Source organism: Monodon monoceros, unplaced genomic scaffold, assembly GCF_005190385.1.
Source record: "Monodon monoceros isolate NGI ecotype Baffin Bay Population unplaced genomic scaffold, NGI_Narwhal_1 Super_Scaffold_21, whole genome shotgun sequence".
In the NCBI taxonomy this organism is placed as follows: Eukaryota; Metazoa; Chordata; class Mammalia; order Artiodactyla; family Monodontidae; genus Monodon; species Monodon monoceros.
This window is the reverse complement of record NW_021703778.1, coordinates 94,866,737-94,888,813: the sequence shown is the minus strand read 5'-3', so window position 1 is coordinate 94,888,813 and position 22,077 is coordinate 94,866,737. Positions and strand designations below refer to the sequence as shown.

General features: G+C 38.5%; 1 protein-coding gene across 2 annotated transcripts in view; it reads left to right on the top strand.

Annotated features, from left to right (window-relative positions):
- The first annotated feature begins 8,536 nt into the window (after positions 1 to 8,536).
- CUNH15orf41 (chromosome unknown C15orf41 homolog) overlaps positions 8,537 to 22,077 on the top strand; it is a 213,568-nt gene continuing 200,027 nt past the window's right edge. Inside the window, exon 1 of one of the 2 annotated variants that reach the window (XM_029237955.1) lies at positions 8,537 to 8,871. In XM_029237955.1, coding sequence (XP_029093788.1) covers positions 8,771 to 8,871 — 101 coding nt within the window. In that variant the 5' untranslated portion in view covers positions 8,537 to 8,770. The remainder of the gene's footprint in view (positions 8,872 to 22,077) is intronic. The other variant, XM_029237956.1, reaches the window with a different exon arrangement.

Genomic DNA, 22,077 nt, shown 5'->3' with positions numbered 1-22,077 from the left:
GGACCGCCAGGGAATTCCCTGACATCTGTCTTTAGCAATGAAGAAAATCTGCATGGTATAAAAGGCGAGTTCATAAAAAATAGAATTCTGTCTTTTACTAATATGTATATCACTGAGATAGAAAGCTGATTCCATTAAATATTAAGATCATCCAACTAATTCTTCCACCTGAGTCCTTTTGACTTCAAAGTCGTCTGGTTTCATAAATATTAGATTAGACTGCCTTCTTGGGAAGTCTAATGTATTGCTGATGGAGGCTTGGGAAACACCCAAACGCAATAAGGTGACTAGGGTGTAACCTCTAGTTCTATATGTATGCTTCTGAAGATAGGGGGCCATATTAGTCTAGGTTCTCTGAGAAGCAAATGCCAGACAGGATTTGACATGCAAGAGATTTTTTGAGATAAACACCTGTGAGAGAAATAGTGGAGAGAGAGAGGAGGCTGGGAGAGCTGTCTGACCCCTGAGAAGGAGAAAGGGAAGGAAGGAGGAAAGATAGGAATATTTCTGTAGGGACTGTTCGGTGGAATTTCCTGTTTCTGTCATATAACTGTGTTCTTTAGGGTATTTATTAGCCCAGAGAATGTGGATTACAATTACACAGTGAGTGGGATAATTGTATATTTATGATATATTTCTTATAGATATAAAAGGAAATCATTAGGTTCTGGGAAGAGACAGAAAGCATCTATGGTCCATGTTGTGAGGCAGCAGATGGAGAGATTTTGAAAGTTATGCCTCAGTTATCCTGTGGGTCAGGCAAAACGTACAATCCCATCTTTGAAGTCCCAAGAAAATAAGCACGTCAATCAAATGTCTACAAATCATATATGACTGACAGGAGCTTGCCACACGATTTAAGGACATTGTGTTTTCATTCATTTTACATAGTGGAATAGGTTTCGAAATTTTTTTATTTGAAAATACTTTCAAATTTGCCAAAACATTACAAAATAAAAAGAGTACAAAATAAAAATAGTGCAAAAAATGACCACATACCCTTTATCTAGATTCACCTGCAGTTGATATTTTACTCCATTTGATGTATTATTTACTCTGTCATTGTTCTTGATTTATTTCTTTCTGGATTATTTGGGGTAACATATATTTTTAAAAATATAATCTACTGTTTGTATTCCTATTTTGTGAGGTCATCCAATAATGTTCTTTATTGTAATTTTTCCCTCCAGTACAGGATTAAGTTTATGGTCAGGTGTTGTATTTAGTTATGCTTCTTTAGCCTCCTTTAAACTGGAACATGAAATACTCTTATGATAAAGAAAATCTAGTTTATTGAAGAACATAAACTTCCAAGGTAAGGACTTGGTCAATCCTGTATGTTGTTTATACACATGGCCTAGAATAGTGCCTGGCACGTGGTAGCACTCAGTAAATATCTGATGAATGAATGAATGACGTTTGTGGATGTCCACGTTTTACTAAGAGGAACTGACATAAATGAGTTACATTGTCTTTGTATTTTAAAAGCATTTGTATTATGTTTTTGAAAGTTTTATCTTTACGAATAGTTCATGTTGTTTTGTAAAACTAGATTTGTGTGTGTGTGTGTGTGTGTGTGTGTAGAGCTTAACTGTTCCTCAAGACATCTCTGTTACTCCCTGCTCACACCATTACCTTAAGTCCCTTCTCATCCCTGTACCAACTTTTAAACATTTTAGTGTTGTTGGAAAGTGAAGTGGAAACCCAAGTTGTCCGGGAATGAGGATTGGCATCCAGTGTCCTCTGGGCCACACAAAACATTTGTTCCCTGCATCAAGGGCTGTAATGAATCTGAATGTTCAGATATGACTAGTAGCCATCATAATAAAAATACATGCTGGCTCCTGTGTCTACATGTTGACTGACAGAATGTCCACGTGGTAGGAGGTTCACTGACATGATTACAATCATAACTCTGTGAATGGAATGCCCAGGAAAGCTGTTCATCAGTCACAGAAATGTCTACCTTGTTCCAGAGGGTCCGTTACACCATCCCACATTGTCTGAATTGCAGCCCATTTGCTGGAACCGGAGGATGGCCCAGCCTTGTGCTGGCTATGCCAAGGACTGCCTTCAAGGACTGGCCTTTGGTGAAGATTCATCTCCTAACTTCCGCAACCTACTGCTCCACTCTTACTGTAAAACTAGGGTTGACGGGGCTTCCCTGGGGGGGCAGTGGTTGAGAATCCACCTGCCAATGCAGGGGACACGGGTTTGAGCCCTGGTCCAGGAAGATCCCACATGCTGTGGAGCAACTAAGCCCGTGTGCCCCAACTACTGAGCCTGTGCTCTAGAGCCTGCATGCCACAACTACTAAAGCCCACGCACCACAACTACTGAGCCTGCGCTCTAGAGCCCGTGAGCCACAACTACTGAGCCCACGCACCACTACTACTGAAGCCCGTGAGCCACAACTACTGAGCCTGCACACAACTACTGAAGCCCACGTGCCACAACTACTGAGCCTGTGCTCTAGAGCCCGCAAGCCACAACTACTGAGCCCATGTGTCACAACTACTGGGCCTGCAGTCTAGAGCCTGTGAGCCACAGCTACTGAAGCCCATGTGCCACAAGTACTGAAGCCTGCATGCCTAGAGCCCGTGCTCCACAAGAGAAGCCATCGCAATGAGAAACCTGCACACCACAACCAAGAGTAGCCCCCACTCGCCACAACTAGAGAAAGCCCGCATGCAGCAATGAAGACCCAACACAGCCAACAATAAAAAAACAAAAACAAAAAACCTAGGGTCAAAATTGTCAGGTGTTGATAAGAAAATCTTTGGCTCATGGTGTAATGTCAAGGGAACAGTGGGACTCAAACTGTATACATAGTTTACTTTTATCTATGAAAAGAACAAACTTGGTAGAAAAATGACTGGAAGGAATAATGCCAACATGGTTACAGTGGTGGCTTCCAAGTGATGGGACTATGGATAATTTATAGGATCTGATCTTGTGTTGTTGGTTACAAGGAGCATATGAAAGATGTACTTTTATAGCCTCACATGTAAAAGTTAAATCTGACAAAGCTGGTTGAAGTTCTAAGCCATCTCAGTTTCTTCATATGCCAAGTGGGTATAATAATGCTAGTTATAGATTCTGTGATGCTGATACACTGCATAACTATGTAATATGCTTTCATTTTCTCAAAATAAAGGATCCTATTATTATTATAATAATCTCTATACTTATCTCGGAAGGAACTCCTTCCCTTAACTCTGCTTCTATCAATCATGGAGAGAGAGAGACGGGGTTATAAATCCTGACTGGCATCTTGCCTGCTCTTTTCAAAGTCTAACCCAGTGAGATGGCAAAAGAGAGTAATTTTTTAAATGAAGAGACTTAGAGCTAATCTCCATCTGACATGTGCTTCTAACTCTAGCTTATGCTGAAAGAAGTGCCTATTAAGGACGGCTTGATTCCTTGCCTCTCATTCCTTTTTCTCTCCAGTAGAAACCGTCTACTCCACCAGCATAGTTCCTTTCAATTCCTGAATTTATAAATGTGAGAAAACCCTCAGAACACGATGTATTCTTATAGAATGGTCTAGGGGACAAGAAGAGTGATTGACAACTGCAGAAATTACATCTGAGGTTTAGTCCTGCAGGAAAAGGGGATACAAATTGCCTGCAAATTATCCACAAGTCCCTGATGAGCCTGAGGAGAAAATTTAAGAAGCTTCAGTCTTTCTTCAGCAAACACGTTCATGTTTCCTTTTGCTATAACAAACAAACACCCAAGAGAAATTATCCCGGAAAACACTACTTTTGTTTCTTATCCTTGTCAAATGTGATAATAGGAAATGTGTAAATGTCAATTAATACCCTTTTTCGTGTGCCAATAGTGTTCTGTGTATGATTCTAAACAGAAGAGGTATATGAGCTCTGATGGATGGGTTTATAATGTAAGGAAGAAATTAGGTTTTATGCTATAAAAACACATGGTGTTAACTTTATAGGGTGCATATGAAATAGCCTGTAAGGATTTTCACTGCTGATCTCAATAAACATGCATCACTTAGAAGAACTAAATACAATAGAATAATGGTAACAGTAATGATGATTGATACTTAGACGTCTAAAGGAACAGGTTATACTTCTCTTCTAAGAGTACATGAAAGTATGATGTCCTAGACTTTGCACATACCTGGCTTACAATCTTGACTTCCTAAGGTACCAGCACAGTTCTACTCACAATGTGATCAGCAGACCAGTACTGATTCTCAAACTTTTTCTTCCATGTCTTGATATGGTAAGTACAGAAATTGAGAATAAACATTTAGAACTTCTTAATATCGATGTGACAGAGTAATTGTATGTCTGTTGCGTCTCATAATAACAAATTGGGGGCTTGCATGATTTTGTCTTTTTAAATTTCATTTTTTAAGCAACTCAGTTTTTTACCTTATTTTACAGAAGTATTTGTCTATGACAAATTGGGGGAAAACTGGGCCCTTAACACAGATAGTTTGAGAAACACTATTCTAGAATGTTGTAAAACAATTGATGATATACATAGAAACCACCTGTATATGCCTAAGGCTTCTCACCTGGAAAATGGATTTAAGGATAGCACTTACCTCTTGAAGCTGGCTCTGAGAATGAAGGGGAGATAGATGTATGTAAGGTACTTGGCATGGTGCCTACCCTTGGTAAGTATCCCCACAACATTGGTTCTTAGAGTTATCGAATAAGTAAGACTTGCAGAGGGGCCATTCTGAATTATTTGCACGTGGGACACAGCTTTTGTTTGTAACAGGTCGTTGGTGAATAACTCCTTCAACATGTAACCTCCCTCTGGAATTGGGCTGCTTCGTTCGACAGACTAGGAGTTCATTCACCACTGATTTGCATGAAGCAACCAACATTTGATTTTTGGTCTCAGGACTATTCAGTGTTAACTGCTCCACTATCATGGTGTGGAATGTCTTTCTGTGTGTTTCCTTTGGTTTTCCTCCATTCATTAAGTTGAGTGATTGCTGTGACCCTCAATAACTGAATTATTCTGATCTTTTTCTTTTACTAAGCACCTGTATTATTTGGGGACTAGGGTAAAATGACTTGTCACTCGTAGGTGGAAAGTATGGAGACGTAAACTTGTTTCAAAAGACGCATCACTTTAGGTGGTAGTTCATAGGGCAAAGAAAAACATATGCAGTCTCTTCTGGTGAAAGAGGCCAAACGATCTTTTAAAAGTGTGTTTTGGCTAAATGTCAGAATCGAAGGTCACTGCCTCTTCAACAGGCATTCGTTGTGGCCAAAGAAAGCTACCTATTTCAAAGCATAAATGATTAATTGAGGATAATTCAACCAAAGAGGTTTTCCTTTTTGAATTACAGTACAATATGATGGAGAAAATGAGGTTTTATAGTTGGACTAGCTTGGGTCCAAATCATGGTTTTGCAATTTAACTGGACCCATCAGACAAATCCTTTACTCTCTTTGACCCTCAGTTTCCTAACCTATAAATCAGGGGCTAATGAGACAGTGTTTGAACATAATAGGTGCTTAAATAATATTAAGTCCCTTCTTTATTTAGTTAGTAAACTTCAATTATTTTTCTTTAAAATAATCAATGAGATGATTTTAACAAGATTCCATGAATAGAATCATATTTTTAAATATAATAAAGATAATATGTCAGTATTTACTTTTAAAAACATGCATTGGATTTGGCACGTTCAACAACAGACTGTTTACAAATGTGACTGACTCTTTCCAAGGTGAAGCATCTTCAACTCCTTTGCACTCTGCCTAGAACTCTCTGCTCTAGCCGGAATAACTTTCCCATGCGCGTGACTTGGCTCGTTCTTATTTTTAGTCCATTGTGTTTAGCACTCTTCTTGAAATGACCTTCTGTCGCCTCCCTGGCAAACCCCACACTCCTTTAAAATCGTTCATTATTCACGTGGTCCTGAATTGGCAGAAAGATATCTGGTCAAGCTATTCATTCTGGACCATCTTCCAGGGAGCTGCACTAGTCCCCATTTTGACATATTTTCTTGCTAAGATTTCCTACACTTTTTTCGTATTTATAGATTCTTTCTCCCTATCAGAACAATAAAGTTCCACTCCTTGGGTTACACTGAGGACCTTCAGGATCAGAGAGGCTGTCACTTGCTCAAGGCTACACAATTTATGGCTGATTTTAAACAGGTAGCCAGTTCTTTGGGTTTTTCCTTTGGTATTGTTTTCATTTCACGACCCTACTTCACTTAGTAGAAAATGGTCGGTATTACCGACAGACCGACTGAGAAACAGTGGGGGAACTCCAGGCACGGAGAGACAGCTCTAGAAGGAGTAAGAGCGGATGAGGGGCACATAGTGGGGTTCAAGAGATGGAGTGAGAGAGGGAGAAAGCATGCCTCAAAGAAATAATTGGCTTACACCAAGCATTTCACATTCAAGGGAAATAAGAAACACCTAACAGCAATACCACCACCACATTTCTGCTTTGCTTCTATTTTGTGCCTAATAAGCAACACAATTGTCACTGCCAATGAAAACAGCAACATCACTGTGCTTTTCCCCTGGCGCTAACTCTAAACAACCTACTGGATTTGGGTCAAAATTGTAAACTGCCGGCATGTTAAAAATAAAAACAGAAAAACAAACCTGGCCTTTTCCTTTAGGGTTGTGAGGGTGAATGCAGGACAAGAGCCAGAGAAAAGAGTTACTATAAAAAATAACCAGTGCAGACATCCTTGAACTGATGTTTTCTATAAAAATCTGTTGGCTGTGAATTGAGAAGAGTGAAGTCGGGAAGGAGAAAGGAATGGGGAATCAAGTGGTGTCTGCTTATCGTCAGCTGGCTTTCATGTAAGAGTCATGGCAGGGTCAGCAACAAACTAGCCAGGTGGCAACTCCAGGCCATGCTGCCATAAATAAATAGTTATGTACTAATGTCACACAACCGGAGCTAGATGCAAAGCATATGGGAAGAAAACATTCTGATGTAAATATTCAAAAGAATCTATGGTTGCTGAATTCAGGATCCATGTTGATACTGGACTTGGAGACGCCTGGGAGAATAAAGTGGTGAAGCTTTTTTAAAACACGGACTAAAAGATTCTTTGAAATATAGATTGTTTCCTTTCAAAAAAAAATTCTTAACCTTTGGCCTAAGAGAGTGTGACTTTTTTGTGTGTAGTAATTAAGCATTACTGAGAGTTGGCAAGAGCACAGACCCTGGAACCAAATTTCAGGAGTTTAAACTTTACTCCTGCTGCTTACTTGTTCTCATGACCGCTGAAGAGTTGCTTAACCTTTTCATGCCTCAGTTTATTCACCCTGCACAAAAAGGAGGACGAGGAGGATGGCAATAGTACCCGCCTCTTAGAAAATTATACAGATCAAATAAAAGTCAACGTGTAGGGAGCAAACAACACCTAGTAAATGTCCTGACCTATCACTATCAAGTAGTCTTATACAGGCTCTTTATCTTCCACAGACTATTTGCTGGAAGCTAAGCTAAGGAATCCATTCCTTGTACTATCCTATTTAATCTTACGAATAACTCCATGAATTAAAAATCAATTTTACAGACAAAGGAACTGAGGTTTAGACGGATTAAGAAATTTATCCAAGGAGGCATATCTAAGCTAAACTTCTAACCCAGGCCTTATTCCAGATTTAAAAAAAAAAAAAAAATTAACCATTTACACGTTATTTAAAATCTAAACACTTTTTCTTTCATTTGCTTAAAATGTTAAAATTTGAAAAGAAACATGACACATGGCCTTTTAAGAACCAAATAGATTTTTTAAAAGGATTAAAGGAAGCACTGATGTCCTAATCAATGGCCTCGGGATAGCTGAGATCCATTCACAACACATACACAAAACAGATAAATTCGTTCACTGACTTATTTCTCCAAACATTTATTGAATGCCTACTATTTTTTGAGAGCTGGGGATTCACAGATGAATAAGTAATGATTTCAGTTCTTGAGCACCTGTGAGGAGTGAGAGTGATATTGTTGACTGCGCGCTGTTTGATGATGTGGGTTTTGTTTTCTAGCCTGTTTCCCAACAGGGCCAAAACTGTGTTCCTTGCCAGCTGCAGAAATTGTCAGACTTCCCTCAACACAAGCCAAGCTGTACGTCTACAGCGATTCTAGTGGGTTTTGGGTTTTACAGCTCCTCCGCTGACGCTCGCAGGGCGCAGGGAGCCTTGAACCGAGAGAAGGCGTATTTCTTTGTAGGCCAGTCTCCGATTGGAGCTGCAGTAAAACGGGCGCGATTGGAAGCGTATTCAAATCGCGCGCCCTGGCAGTGGTTTTCTCGGGCTCAGGCTTAATGATCACGGTTACCCGTGGGCCCTGCTGCGTTGTCGATGCGCCAGGACTTCCTGGCTTCTGGCAACAGGGAAGGCATGACCGCCAAGAGCATTCCACATTAATCCCAGGTGGGTCCTGCCCAGGGACCTGCCAGTAGGATTTAGGCGGCACCTCTGCCTGTGGCCGTTACTTCCTGGTTGGCTTGCCCTTAAGTAACATGGCGGCAGGTTGCCTTCGGCCGGGCCCTCTGCGGCTGCTCAGAAAGCCAAGGAAGGGCAGTCGGTCTACAGCCCGCCTCCCGCCGCGGAGCTGCAGGCTGAAGCCCGGGCTTGTGCAGCCAGGGGTGCAGGAGGGAGGGTAGGGGCAAGCCCAGAAACTCGGGAACACAACGCTGTGCCGCATTGTGCCCACCCCTCGTCTCCCGACACGAAGGCTGCTCAAGCGCAGGGTGTTTTTTTCCTTTTCACTGCCACCTCCCAGTCCCTGGCCCAACATGATACTGACTAAAGCCCAATACGACGAGATAGCCCAGTGCCTAGTGTCTGTGCCGCCTACCAGGCAGAGCCTGAGGAAGCTGAAGCAGAGGTTCCCCAGGTAAGTGCCCATCTACCCCCCTCAAAGAGACCTTTGCTTGCAGTAGCTGTGCCTGGCAGCCCAGCCAGTGCTTAGAAACCACGTGTCACACATGACTGGGGAGGAACATGAGTGTCAGGTGTTAGGAGAGCAGGAATGGTGAAAAAGGTTTCTTCTTTGACCTGCTTTTCTCAGGAGAGTCTTAATGGACGAATCCCTTCAAGTCAACAAATGTTTATTGAAAACTTGGTTTTTGCTAGGTGATGGGTGCATATAAGTAGGTGCGGCATAAATGTCTAGGGGTTGACAGATACTAGGAATGAATGATGGGTAGCAGGGCCCTCTCAAAGTGGAAATATGAATTGTAGATTCAAAAGGTGGAAATGGAGGACCCTTTTCAGTTGGCCTCTGGAAACAAACAAGGGAGTACAGGCCTAAAGGGGCCTCTTATAGTTTACTATGGCTCTTTACTGTAATGAAGTGACCGCAAGTGTTCTCAAGCCAGTCAGAGACTGGTACCCTATGGATTCCACTGTTGGGTCAAGATTGGTCATTTGAACAGCCATACCAGGTGTATTTCATACTTCCCTCCTCCCCAAGCATGTCTTTTTTTTTTTTTAGTGATTTTTAGGATTCTCCAACTTTCTAAGAAGGGACTTTAGCAACTATATGCTATAGATTGCCTCATTTTAAAGATGTGCAACCTGAGGCCCTGGCATTACCCAAAGAACCAGTCCAGAACAACCAGGTTATTGTATTTGTGCCATGTTAAAAGTATAGAATGTTCGTTTACCTTTCTTCTATTTCAAAACCAAATCCAAACTTATACCATGTTACTTTGTGGCACTGAGCACCATTAGCTTCCTTGTCTTTGACATCATCATGGAAGTGTTTTCTTGAGGAAAGAGATTATTGGATAATTGGTATTAGTAAAGTACAAATTGAAGGTCTTTTATAATCTCAGTTGTTTTTGAAGGACTCAGTTTTCCTAATCTGTAAAATGAAGGGATCTCTTTTTAATATTATCCAGATTTAATTTAAACCTTTATAGTCTAAGATTTTTTTCAGACTTGCTAACAAGGAACAAAATTGACAAATTGGAATTTAATTTTCTGTCATTAACTCTTTGCCAACTCTGCCAATGAACAGTGAAGGGTGAAGGCTGGTCAGCTAAGGGGATAGGTAGATTTTTCTGGGCAATTTTAAGATACAGCACACATTTAGATAATTCTGCTCTTGTTACGTACTTATATTAGCACTGTATTTTTGCTTCTCTTTCTTTTCCTTTCCCTCTTCTCTTTCTCTCTCCCAAATTTTTTTTCTTTCATTCTTTTCCATAGCAAATACCTTGTCCTCTACGTTAGAGGTAACCTCCTTTTACTGTTATTAAGGACTTATGAAGTATACGTAAGAAAGACTCCATTCGTTTGGGGCACCATGCTGTCTTGCTTATTCTCGTATGCCCTTTTTTCTCTTATGCATAATATGGCCAAATATTTTTTGCTTCTCCCAAATACCATTCAGGGTATAACTAACTCTTCATTTACCAGAAACTTTATTGAGAGAGGCTGCACTACCAATCTGCAGAAGGAATTAAAGAGCCATTTAGCAGCGTCGGTAGGAATTCCATAAAGAGTGTGATTTGGGAGTTGGCCTCACAGTTTGCATCATAGCACTGTTTTACTTTAGATGTTTCTTGCAAAGGACTTGAACAACCTTTAGATTTGATAGTTCATTTTGCCAGAGAATTGGTGAAGTAAGGACCTCAGAGATAATTTCTGGTGGCTCAAAGAGGTTAAGTGACTTGTCAAAAAGCCTAGAGTTATTGAATGGCTAAACAGTGTTTGGAATACAGGTTTCATGACTTTCAGGTCAGAGTTCTATACTAAGCTGCCTTAATTAGTTTTAATATTAATAACAAGCAATTATTTTTTGTGTGATGTTCACCTAAATTGAATTCTAAAAATAATCAAAGTACTGAAATGCTTTTAAAAGTTGCTAAAATTTTTTATTTTCCTGATTTTGAAAGTAGTACATGCTCAGTAAAGAAAATAAAAATTATTCATAATCCTATAGCTCCGAAAATTTCTGTTAACATATTTTAAAAATATTTCTAGTCTTTTTTATTCAGTGAGGTACTTTCTCTGCTAATGTAGTTTATAGGTCTTGCTTTTCTCACTTAATATATAGTGAGCATTACTCATCTTTAAAAATTCCTTATAATTTGTTTCAAATACTAATAATATCACATTCTAGATGTACCATCCATTTCCATATTGCTGGACATCAAGAGTTTTATTTTTCTAATTTTCTATTTCTGTACATATATTATGCCAAGTTTGCTTATTTTCTTACTTTAGAATCTTAGAAATTGGGAATGACCATATCAGCAGGTTTCAAACTTTTTGGTGTCCAGATCTCCTTACACTCTAAAAAAGTATTGAGGACCCCAGAAAACTTTTGTTTATATGGGTTATGTCTGTTGATGTTTATTAAAATATAAATTAAAACAGATATTTTAAAAATTGCTTATTTATTTTAAAATAACAATAATAAACCTATTAAATTTAAACAATTTTAAAGGTTAATAACTATGATTTCAAAAAGCTAGTGAGAAAAATGGCCTTGTTTTGCACTTTTGCAAATCTCTTTAATATCTGCCTTAATAGAAGGAAGACATATCTGCTTCTGCAATCAACCTGTTGTGATATGCTGTTTTGATTAAAGAACATGAAGAAATTCTGGCCTCAGACAAATATGTAGTTGGAAAAGGGAAGAGTAATTTAATAGGCTTTTCAGATAACTGTGGGTATTTTTGTATATTGGGTATATTTTTGTATTGCAATGTGGAATGTGAAACCGTATTATAGAACTTTTTGGCCAGTCTTGAACTTTGAGTGGATCTATTACCCATGCATGATTTTTATCATCATGCATTGTTCATTTGCAAAATGTTGGTTGTGAGTTATGCAAGTCTTCTAAATGTTGTCACCTTTTATTATACAGCATCAAAAAAATCACATTTGTTAGTATCCCCACTGATCTCATCAGAAAAGTCTGTAAGATGTGAAGCTGTCACATTTACGGTGATGGATACAGAGTTTTCCAATATTTGATTTTCCCTTGAAAGCTCAAATTTTTTCGTTGGCAACAAATACTATCAGTTGTTTCCCTTGAAGTGACAGGCTCGTGTTGTTTATTTTTGAGAAAATGTCTGCCAGATATCCAAATCTGAATAATCATACTTTGTTCATCATTCATCCAAGTAAAAATGGTGTTTCATGGAAAAGGCATCTAGTTCAGCTCTCAAACAATCATACAAGTGCTTTCCCTTGAGACAGTCATAATACTTCGATATGCAGTAGACGTGCTTTGCATTTACTTAGTTTGTTATACAGAATGTTAGAAGAATGTGTATCAGGGGTTGAGATTTAATAAAATTAATAAGTGAATCTTAAGATATTCTTACGTGAAACTGGTTTTCTTTCTTCCTGCAAGTGTGTGACTCCTAGGACAGTTGTGCCAGGAAAAGGCAAATCATGTCTTACTGTTTCTATAAAAATAGTTTTGACCTTGTAGACTTCTGAGAGAGTCTCAGGGACTCCAGGGGTCCATTGACCACACTTTAACAACAAGTAGCTATTTCAAACCAAAGGATATTTATGTTTTGAAGGATTTTGAAGTGTATTGACAAATTACTATCAAAAAGATTGTATTAATCCAATTACCAACAGCACGTGGCAGTGTTCGTTTTTGCAACTTTTGTCAGTGTTGAAGAGAGTCATCATTTAGTCTTTAATATGATGGATCAAGAATGACATCTCATAATTTACATTTTTTGACTATAATGCATTGCATATTTTCCACATTGTTTATTAACCATTTAATTTTCTTCCTCTTGAATTACTTGCCTGATGTCCTTTGCCTAATTTTCTATTGGAGTGTTTGCTCTTTCTGTTTATTGATTTGTTATTGTTTATTGATCCGCATATCTTAAGGATGTTGATGCTTTACATGTCATATTTTTGTTGCAGATATTTTCCCAGTTGTTGTGCTTTTAAATATTGTTATTTTTTTATATTCTTAACTTTAAACTTATGCTTTTTTTGTCCTTTCATGTCCTACGATATGAAAAATAAATCTTCCCCCTAAATTTTCTCCTAGGTGCTTTATGGCTTTCTGTCTTATTTTTAATTCCATAATCTTTCTAGCTGCAGTTTATTTTAGTATATGCTCAAAGGAGAATATATAGCTTCATTTTTCCCAAGCTTAACTTTTATTTTACACTGTGGTTTCTACTTGCTAGCCTCATTTCTCCATGGCCTATTTGTTTTCACTGAAATTACAAATTTTTGTTTTTCCAAGTCGCTACATTGAACTTGGGCCATCACCTTAACCACTCTGGTCTCACAATCCTCCCACTTAAAATGAAGGAGTAGAATTTTGTGATGTCTAATATTTTACAACTCCTAAACTCACCCTTATTCTATTCTATTCTCTTTTGCAGTTTTACATTAAATGGGCCCTTTGACCCCCAAAACGTAAGAATACTGTATCTAAGTACTTGCTGAGGATATAGTCATTGATTTGCATCTCCCAACTTATTCCTGGACTTCCTTATTCAGGTAGAAGCCCCCAGCCCATTCAGCTGCTACTTATCAGGTCATATTTTACACTGTATTTTCCTGCCCAAACACTACATATATATCTGATTATATATCATTCTTTATTTATATATATATATATTATATATATATAAATATTAAAGATGTATAAATATATATATATATCTTATTTTGAAATTTTTAACTTACAGAAAAGTTGCAGAAATGTTAACCATATATCCTTCACTCAGGTTCCCCTAATGTTAACATCTTACATAACCAACATACAATTGTCAAAATCAGGAAATTAATTTTAATGCAATATAGCCAAATAATTTACAGACCTGTTTTGAACTTTGCTAGTTTTTTTTGTTTGTTATTGTTCTTTTTTGTTTGTTTGTTTGTTTACTGTCTCTTTTCTATTTCAGGATCACACATTAGATTAGTTGTCATGTCTTCTTTTTGGTCTCCTCCAGGCTATGACTATTCCTTAATATTTTTTTGTCTTTTATGAACTTGACATTTTTGACGGGTACTGGTCAGTTATTTTGTTGAATGTCCCTAAGTTTGTGCTTAATGTTTTCTCATGATCAGAGGAGGGTAAACATTTTTGGCATAAATACCCCAGAAGTGATGTTGTGCCTTTCTCAGGGCATCATATCAAGGGGGATCTGATTTTGTATGTCTTATTACTGCTGAGGTTAACGTTATTCACTTGGTTAAGGGGTGGTGTCTGCCAAGTTTCTCCACTGTAAAGTTCGCTTTCCAATAATTGCCTTGTGGGGATTTCCTTTGAGACTCTGCAAATATCCAGTTTCTCACCTCACACTTTTTCGCTCTGATTTTAGCATCCATCAATGGTTCTTGCATGAAATAGTTACTGTGGGTATTTGCCTACCAGTGATTTTCTTTTTTAGTTTTTAATAAATTTATTTATTTACTTTTTGCTGCATTGGGTCTTTGTTGCTGCGTGCGGGCTTTTCTCTAGTTGTGGCGAGCGGGGGCTACTCTTTGTTGTGGTGTGCGGGCTTCTTATTGCAGTGGCTTCTCTTGTTGCGCAGCCTGGGCCCTAGGCATGCGGGCTTCAGTAGTTGTGGCTCGCGGGCCCTAGAGCGCAGGCTCAGTAGTTGTGGCTCACAGGCTTAGTTGCTCCGCAGCATGTGGGATCTTCCCGGACCAGGGCTCGAACCCGTGTCCATTGGCAGGCGGATTCTTAACCACTGCGCCACCAGGGAAGCCCTTATCGGTGATTTTCTATTACTCTCACTGGAGTACCCTGTCACCTAGTATCATCCTCTACCACCATTTTATGTGAAACATTCCACCCTACAGTCACCCCATGATTTTCACTGGTCCTTGCAGTTTATTCACCTCTTACAGCATTTGGTCTGTAATAACTCACTGTGTCCTCACTATGTTTGTGGCACTATTTGGATAATTTTTAGAAAACAGAAAGGATAATGTAGTAATTAATTTTGAACAACTTGTAGTCCAAGGAAAGAGTTTAAGACACATCTAATAGCTATAAATTATTAGAATCATAGAATGTTAGAAACCAAAGGATTTGTTGTACAGTTAGTTCACATATGGTTAGTCAAAACGGATTCTTAGAGGAGATATAACTTTGTTGGAAATTCTTTTGTTGGTAAATAACCCTTTGGCACAATTTAATTTTTCCAAGTTCCTTTGCTGTGCATTAGTTTGGTTGCTATTTATGCCTGTATTAATGAGTCATAAGTCAAACTCTTGATAACGTAAATCTCTAAGCAAATAAGTGTCTTTACCTTGTTCCTGTATTTTTTTCTCTTAGGAATCCTTGCATAGGTTTTTCTAATGGTGCCTTCCACATTTCTAAGCATTTTTTTTTTTATCTTGGTATGCAACATTTACAATATAGGCAACCATTCACTATTATGAGGCTGTTCGTAGAGAAATCTCAAAAGAAGTAGTTGAAAACTCATTTGGCTGGGCTCCCTGTGCTTAAACTGATATACACTCGGCTCGTTTTCTTGAGGTCTTCACCTGACTCTGAGAACTGGAGTTAAGGCTGGCTCTGCTGTGTATTTGCCAGTATTGAACTTAGTAGTTCTTGACAGTGGACGTAGGGATCTAGTCTGGCTAGGAGTGGAGTAGCGAAGGGACCTGCTTGGGACAAGCACAACAATTTTCCTTAGCTTTTGCATTTAAGGTGACCTAGCTGCATTTGGTACTACCATTGGTTATAGTTGTCCTTTTTTGAAACCCCCCCCCGCCCCACTCCAGATCCATTTTAACCTGTCCCCATTTCCCATAGGAAATCTTGTATTTCATTGTTTCTGCTTCCTTAACCATTTGTTCTTGGGAAATGACTTGGCTCTCTGCCTCTTTTTATCTGAGTCATAGTTGCCTCATCTGTAAAAGGAGGGATGAAGCTCCACAGCCAGTAAGTAGGAGAAACAGGATTCAAACCCAGGCAGAGTCTGACTCCAGATTCTTCCTCTTGCTGTATTGCCCCTTGCTCTTCAGTTCCTTAAGGCTGTTGTGAGGATTAAGTGAAATAAGGCATGTAAAACACTTAGTACGGTGTAGAGGTCCTGGTAAGTATTTAATGGATGGTAAATACGATTACTGTTATTATTAGAATTTAGTAAATGGCCTACAGTAGAAGAAATGTCTGAGTAGTAACCTTTGAAACATAGAAGACACAAATTTGCTTTGATATGGATCAGTTGATTGTATGGCTGTGAATACACAGATTTTGATCATTAGTTGAATATGGCCCAGATATCAGAAAGTTGCCTTAAATCTTTCATAGCAATATATGATGCCATTTAAAAAAACCCAGACTTTTAAACCTAGAGTCACTGATTTTTTAGAATAATAGTAGCACATTGCCCATATAATTAATACTGTAGGGCGTGGTTTACTAAAATTGGAAGGTTACTTCTGTTGGCCTTGTTCTCTCAATTGAATTGAAGGTTGGTACTCAGTTGCTGGTCAATTTTCTATACTAATGTTATGGTGGACCTGAGTTCCAGAATCATGAGTGAGAATAGCTCATAAAGGGAGAAAAAGTCAGACTATTATTGAACTGGAAATTCTTTTGGTATTTTTGCCAAAGCAATATAATTAATTTATATGCCCTTCAAAAATAATACTCATATACTTAGGAAATACACCTAGGAGTACTTCTGTATTGATCATTAGTGCAAATTGGAAAAGAAATTGGTCTAAAAATTGGCCTAAGGATATGATTATTTCATATATTTCCTTTAGTCATCTTTTAAAATATGCTTTTTTACTCTGTGAGATTTCAGGTTTTTATTTTGTTGCTGTATTGTAGCCTAGCTTTAAAGACTCTCCTGGAAGGTTATTTTGTTAAGTATATGGCATCTTCAGTTTCTGAAAGAAGTGCTTAGCTTTTATCAGATGTTTGTGCCCCTTGGCATTTGCATAGTTGTAAAAGTGAGATGAGCTTGAATTCCTGCAAAGGAGTATTTGACGAAAACCTCAGATAGTGTTATCCTGAGAAGAACCTAAATGCTGACAATATTTCTTATTAGTTTGAGGGGGAGACTTTTATGTTATTAGATTATTGACTTCATTTTTAAGTCTATATTCAGGCATCAAACTTTAGTCAACTAAGTAATAACCCATCCCAGAATGTTTGCTGGTATAATAAAGAGGAATTTTATATTTCCCTAGGAGAAAAATGTTCAATAGATATATAGGGTGATAATATTTTATAATTTGACTTTCAACAAATGTTGACTGAATTTACCATTATGTTTTTATTACACATTTTGTGCAATTTTGCCATATAGGTTCAGTTTTCCTTAAAAAAAGCAATCAAGCAATATAAAAGTCCTTTTTCAGAGTAGGTATGAAAAGTGACCTTAAAAGTCATATACTGGAATGAAAATCATACGGAAGATGGGTAAAGAATAAGTTTTCCTTCCTTTTATTTTCAGTTGTCTTTTTCTTGGTGGGAAGTGTCTTCAGGTGTTTGTTTTAGACATTCTGCTTTCAAATTGCTTCTGTGGTAAGCTGGTATATGATGAACTCCGGAAATGTGCTTGGTTACAACTTCTTACTGAATGACAAGTCTCCATTTCTTAGGGGAGCAAACAGACAGCTGGATCCAGGATGATTCAGTCCATAGGTATGAAACCAGCATGGAGCAGTCTGTGCATGATGGATTAATAATGGTACACGGCTGGTCATGAATCCAGCCCTTTCCTGGGCCACTTTGGGGAACTAACACCTGCCTCTACTTTTCTTTCTTCTCTCCGTCCCAACCCTTCAGGAGGCATCTTGATAATGTATGTAAGAGTTAATAATTCTTCCTTATAAACCAAAGCTTCCTTCTTGCCAAAGAACAGTGATACAGTTGACAATGTCAGCTTTTTCAAGTGCCTCCTCTTGACTGAGAGGTGATCTTTTCTGTTCCTTCAAGACAGCAAATAAGTTTTTTTGTTTTCATTTTTTAGCCTAGTGTGGTGTTCCAACTGTGACCTGATAAAACTTACAGTCTCATTGAGGAAACCGAGAGCTCTGCAATTTTCCATCCAAAGTAAAATGTTAAAATATCTCAGGGCTTATTTCTTTTCTGTGTTTTAAATATTGAGATTCAGCTGCTAAAAATGTTTGAAACCTGTTAAACTTAGAGAAATAACTTTAACACTATGGGAATAAATATTTTGAAAGAAAGCAATGCAAGTAGAGGAAAAAGTAAGGTGGATTCATGTCTCTTGATACTGTTGTTCAGTAAAATACGTAAGCCCTGGGTCTTTTCCTTGACTGAATGCTGACTCACGTGAATTGGAGCAATTCTGTGTGAAGCTCAGGCTTTTTCTGAGGTGTCCTGGGAACAGTAGTCATATACAAGACTGAGACTTAAAATAGATGGTGCATTTTCACCCTCTCTAACATAACTCACATATTTATTTTTAATCTTTTGGTTATTGTTAGACCTGTCCTTTGCTTTAGGCCCTAGAAAGGATGAGATATAAACTCTGATCTTGTATTTATCCTGTTTTAGGAGATAGGAGGCATAGCAGACCCTTGATATTTACAAGGGTTATCGCTTATGGCTGTTGAAAATCCTCAAATATGCAGCTAGCACTATATAGGATGGCAGAGGTCTACAAAGTTTGATGCACTTTTTAACCAAAGTTAAACTCATTTCTCAGCTAATTGACTTGCTGCTCCCCACATCAGCCTAGGGGTATGGAAGATTCAGATTTACCCTCAGCAAGTTTATGAATTAGCATTTGTCATGGATATTTGTGATCACTCTTAAATAGTCAGAACTGGGTATGTTTCATCCAAGAATGCTGTGGGTACCCAACGTCAACTTTAGGATGAGTAGAAATGCAGGGTGAAACTACCTCGTAGTTTGTCACTAATGCCTATGCCACACCTTAGCCCCCTAAGATTCCATAACTTGTGAGATGGTGTCTAAGACCTGTGGGGGAATAAGGCTCTTTGTAGGTGGCCTCCTTTGTAGATGGGATGTGGGAAAGCAAAGCATCATTTAAATGCATCTTACTACAGTCACACATGAAATTAGACTGGCAATTCATTTTTTTCGAGTTTTTGTTTCTGTCTACAACTCTTCCAAGCTGATATCATCTTTTGCTTAAGGTATATTACACTGCTATTTGTTTTTGCTGATAATACTGGTAGGGAAAGCTAATAAAACTTGAAATTAACTCGCGCTTCAAGCCCCATTTAGCTAAAATAGTAAATGGACTGGGGATATAAGAGACTCTTGGTTGTATAGCATTAAAAACCCCACAGACCCCTACAGCCTAGATGTAACAGATAGCTCACAAACATCATTTGTTAACTGACAAAGTTAACATTATCTAAATTCTTATTTCCTGAGGCCAGCTAAAATATATGTTAAGGTAAAAATACATTTAACCTCCAGTTCATAACATTTAAAATTTTTATTTGCACTTTGGTGGGCATGTTTGGAGCTGTTCATATGCTGATCACAAAAGCTTCTCCAGAGGGACCTGCATACCTCTCTCATGATTTCAAATTCAATGATTTGGAGAGTGTTGGACTAAGATAGCAACTAGAGATCATCTAGTCAAATGGTTAGTGTTAGAGGGGCATAAACTGAGGGAGGATTTGACCAAAGTTACACATTTGAAGGCAAAGCTCTCCCTTCAAGCTCTTTAATTAAAGATCACCAAATGCCCTAGGAGTCTAGGGGCCAGGTTGGTATCAGCAAGGAGTGAAGGAATGGAGCTGGCCTGGTTGGGATCATGGCAAAGTGAAAGGACAGTTGTGTGCGTGGGCAGGGCAGCTGCAACCTTACACCAGCCATCTGTTGCCGTGCTGGAATGTGGGCCCAGGGCTGCCAGGTCTTCTATTCTCTAGAAAGCAGCTCTAGATCTGATTTTTTCAGAAAAAAAATATCCTGAATTTTAACTGTTGTCAATTTGTTTGAATTTTGAAAAACAGTGTGTGGGCCAACATTTTCCTGGCCAAACAGAACAAGTCTGTGGGCTGAATTTGGCCTACAGCCCATGGGAGCTGGAGCTGGCTCTTTCCAGCTTGTGAGAGCTGATCGGAAGCATCTTTTCCCCACTCTACACACTGTGACCTCACATCAGTAGCTTAAAATCAGCCACAGTGGGAGTGTTTACACCACAGAAATTGGCCCATGCTATAAACCTTGGCTCCCCTGTCCCTCCCCACTGCCACCAAAGGCATTTCTTAAGCCCCTGAGCCATTGTATACCATCAGCATAGCTTTTTTCCTAGAAAGGGCTCATAACACATATATCTGTACCTCATTTATTCTTAGAAATTAAAATGTTTTTGTGAGTTGGGCTTTCTTCCCCCCCGCCCCTGGCTTTTTTTTTTTTTTTTGGGCCAAAGAGAAGATACATATTTTTTCCCCCACTATGGTTATTGTGGGAACTAGAATTCCATTCAGTACCTAGTATGTTGTCGGTGTTATGAAACATATCATAATGGACATTTGATTGAACTGACCTGAGGAAAATGCTGCTTAGTTAAAAAACAAAAGCTATATACATGTCTCATTTAGGAAAATTAATCCCTTGCAGAGTAGATTCATTGGCTAAATTTAGTGATTATTCACACTTTAGGAATTTAGAAATGCTCCAGTGGTATACCTGAGGGTTTATCATGTCAGAAATTATTTTAAGAGAAACTTCAAGCTTAGTTGTTACATCTTCCCTTGGCAGTTACTCCAATATAAAAAAGAAAATAAAGTATCTCTGCAATTGTAATGAAAAAAGATTGGGAGATAGCCAATTGATTACCATGTGATTTAGTACAATTTTGTAAAGACTTAATTGTCACATGTTCAGATGTGAGTATTTCTTTTCTACGTCCAAAGTATCAGTGATAAAATAATATGGCAACATACAGCTAAAACAGAAGTGGACAATAAAATTAACAATATTAGCCAAGCATATGTGAATTTTAGAATGTCAAGTGGAATTCTCTGTGGGGATGGGCCTACACTGGTGGGCTGGCCAAGTGGTATTGAGTTTGGCAGAGTTGCCATGGCTTGTGATTGACCTTGGGTGGTTTATTTAGCTCTCTCTGCTTATGGTTAATTATTGTATAAATCGATAGGAAGCAAAACCCTATTACTGTGAACTCCAGGAGGTCATTCAGTTTTTTGTTGTAGAGGCAGTTTTTTATATTGGTTTAAAGAACTTGGTTCTGGAAATAGACATATGAATTCCGGCTTCATGACTTACTTGCCAGGTGACCTCTTGGTGCCTCAGTGTCCTTTGTTTATAAAATGGGATTGTTATGAACTTGACATAAGATAGTACATAGAAAATGATTAGCGTAGTTCCTGATACTGTGTCAAATTAATTTTGCTGCTGCCGTTATTGTTACTGTTGTTGATTTAAGGATGCTTGTTGCGATGGTATCTATGCTTATAATAGACTCAGTGTTAGAACTGAAAAGATTTTACCTAAACGAGCCTCTTTATTTTCTAGGTTTCCAGAGTGTTTTTCTTTAACCCCCTGGGTAATAGGAAACCTGCTTTTAGCAAATTATGGTGAAAATATAGTCTTTAGATGATACTGGCAACCATGATGTGCTTTTATGTTGATGACAAATGGGCATATCAAGGTTTAGATTGATTCCCCCCACTCCCCACCCCAGGATAGAAAATGGTTATGTAACATGATCGCTGCCTAAGACAGAATTAGTGGGAATGTTAAAACCTGAGAATTCTAAAGTATGTTCTTGTCTAATTACTTTTCTCAAATGCAACTCCCCCACCCCCGCATATTCTGGGAGCTCTTTTATATTCTTGCCTCACCTTGATAACAAGGTGGTTATGAATTTATGAAAGATATTTGGGTGAATACCAGTTTTGGAGTGAGGGTTCTGCACCAGGAAGTAGTTTGAGTCCAGTAGTTATATAAGTTCAAGTCAGTCTTCCAGGGCATGGAGAGTTTGTTGGATACCACAGATCATCACACGAGTGTGAACATTGATTTTAGTGTTTAATATAAAGGTTAATAAATTTGGGGACTTCCCTGGTGGTCCAGTGGTTAAGAATCCACCTGCCAACGCAGGGGACACGGGTTTGATCCCTGGTCCGGGAACATCCCACATGCTGAGGAGCAACT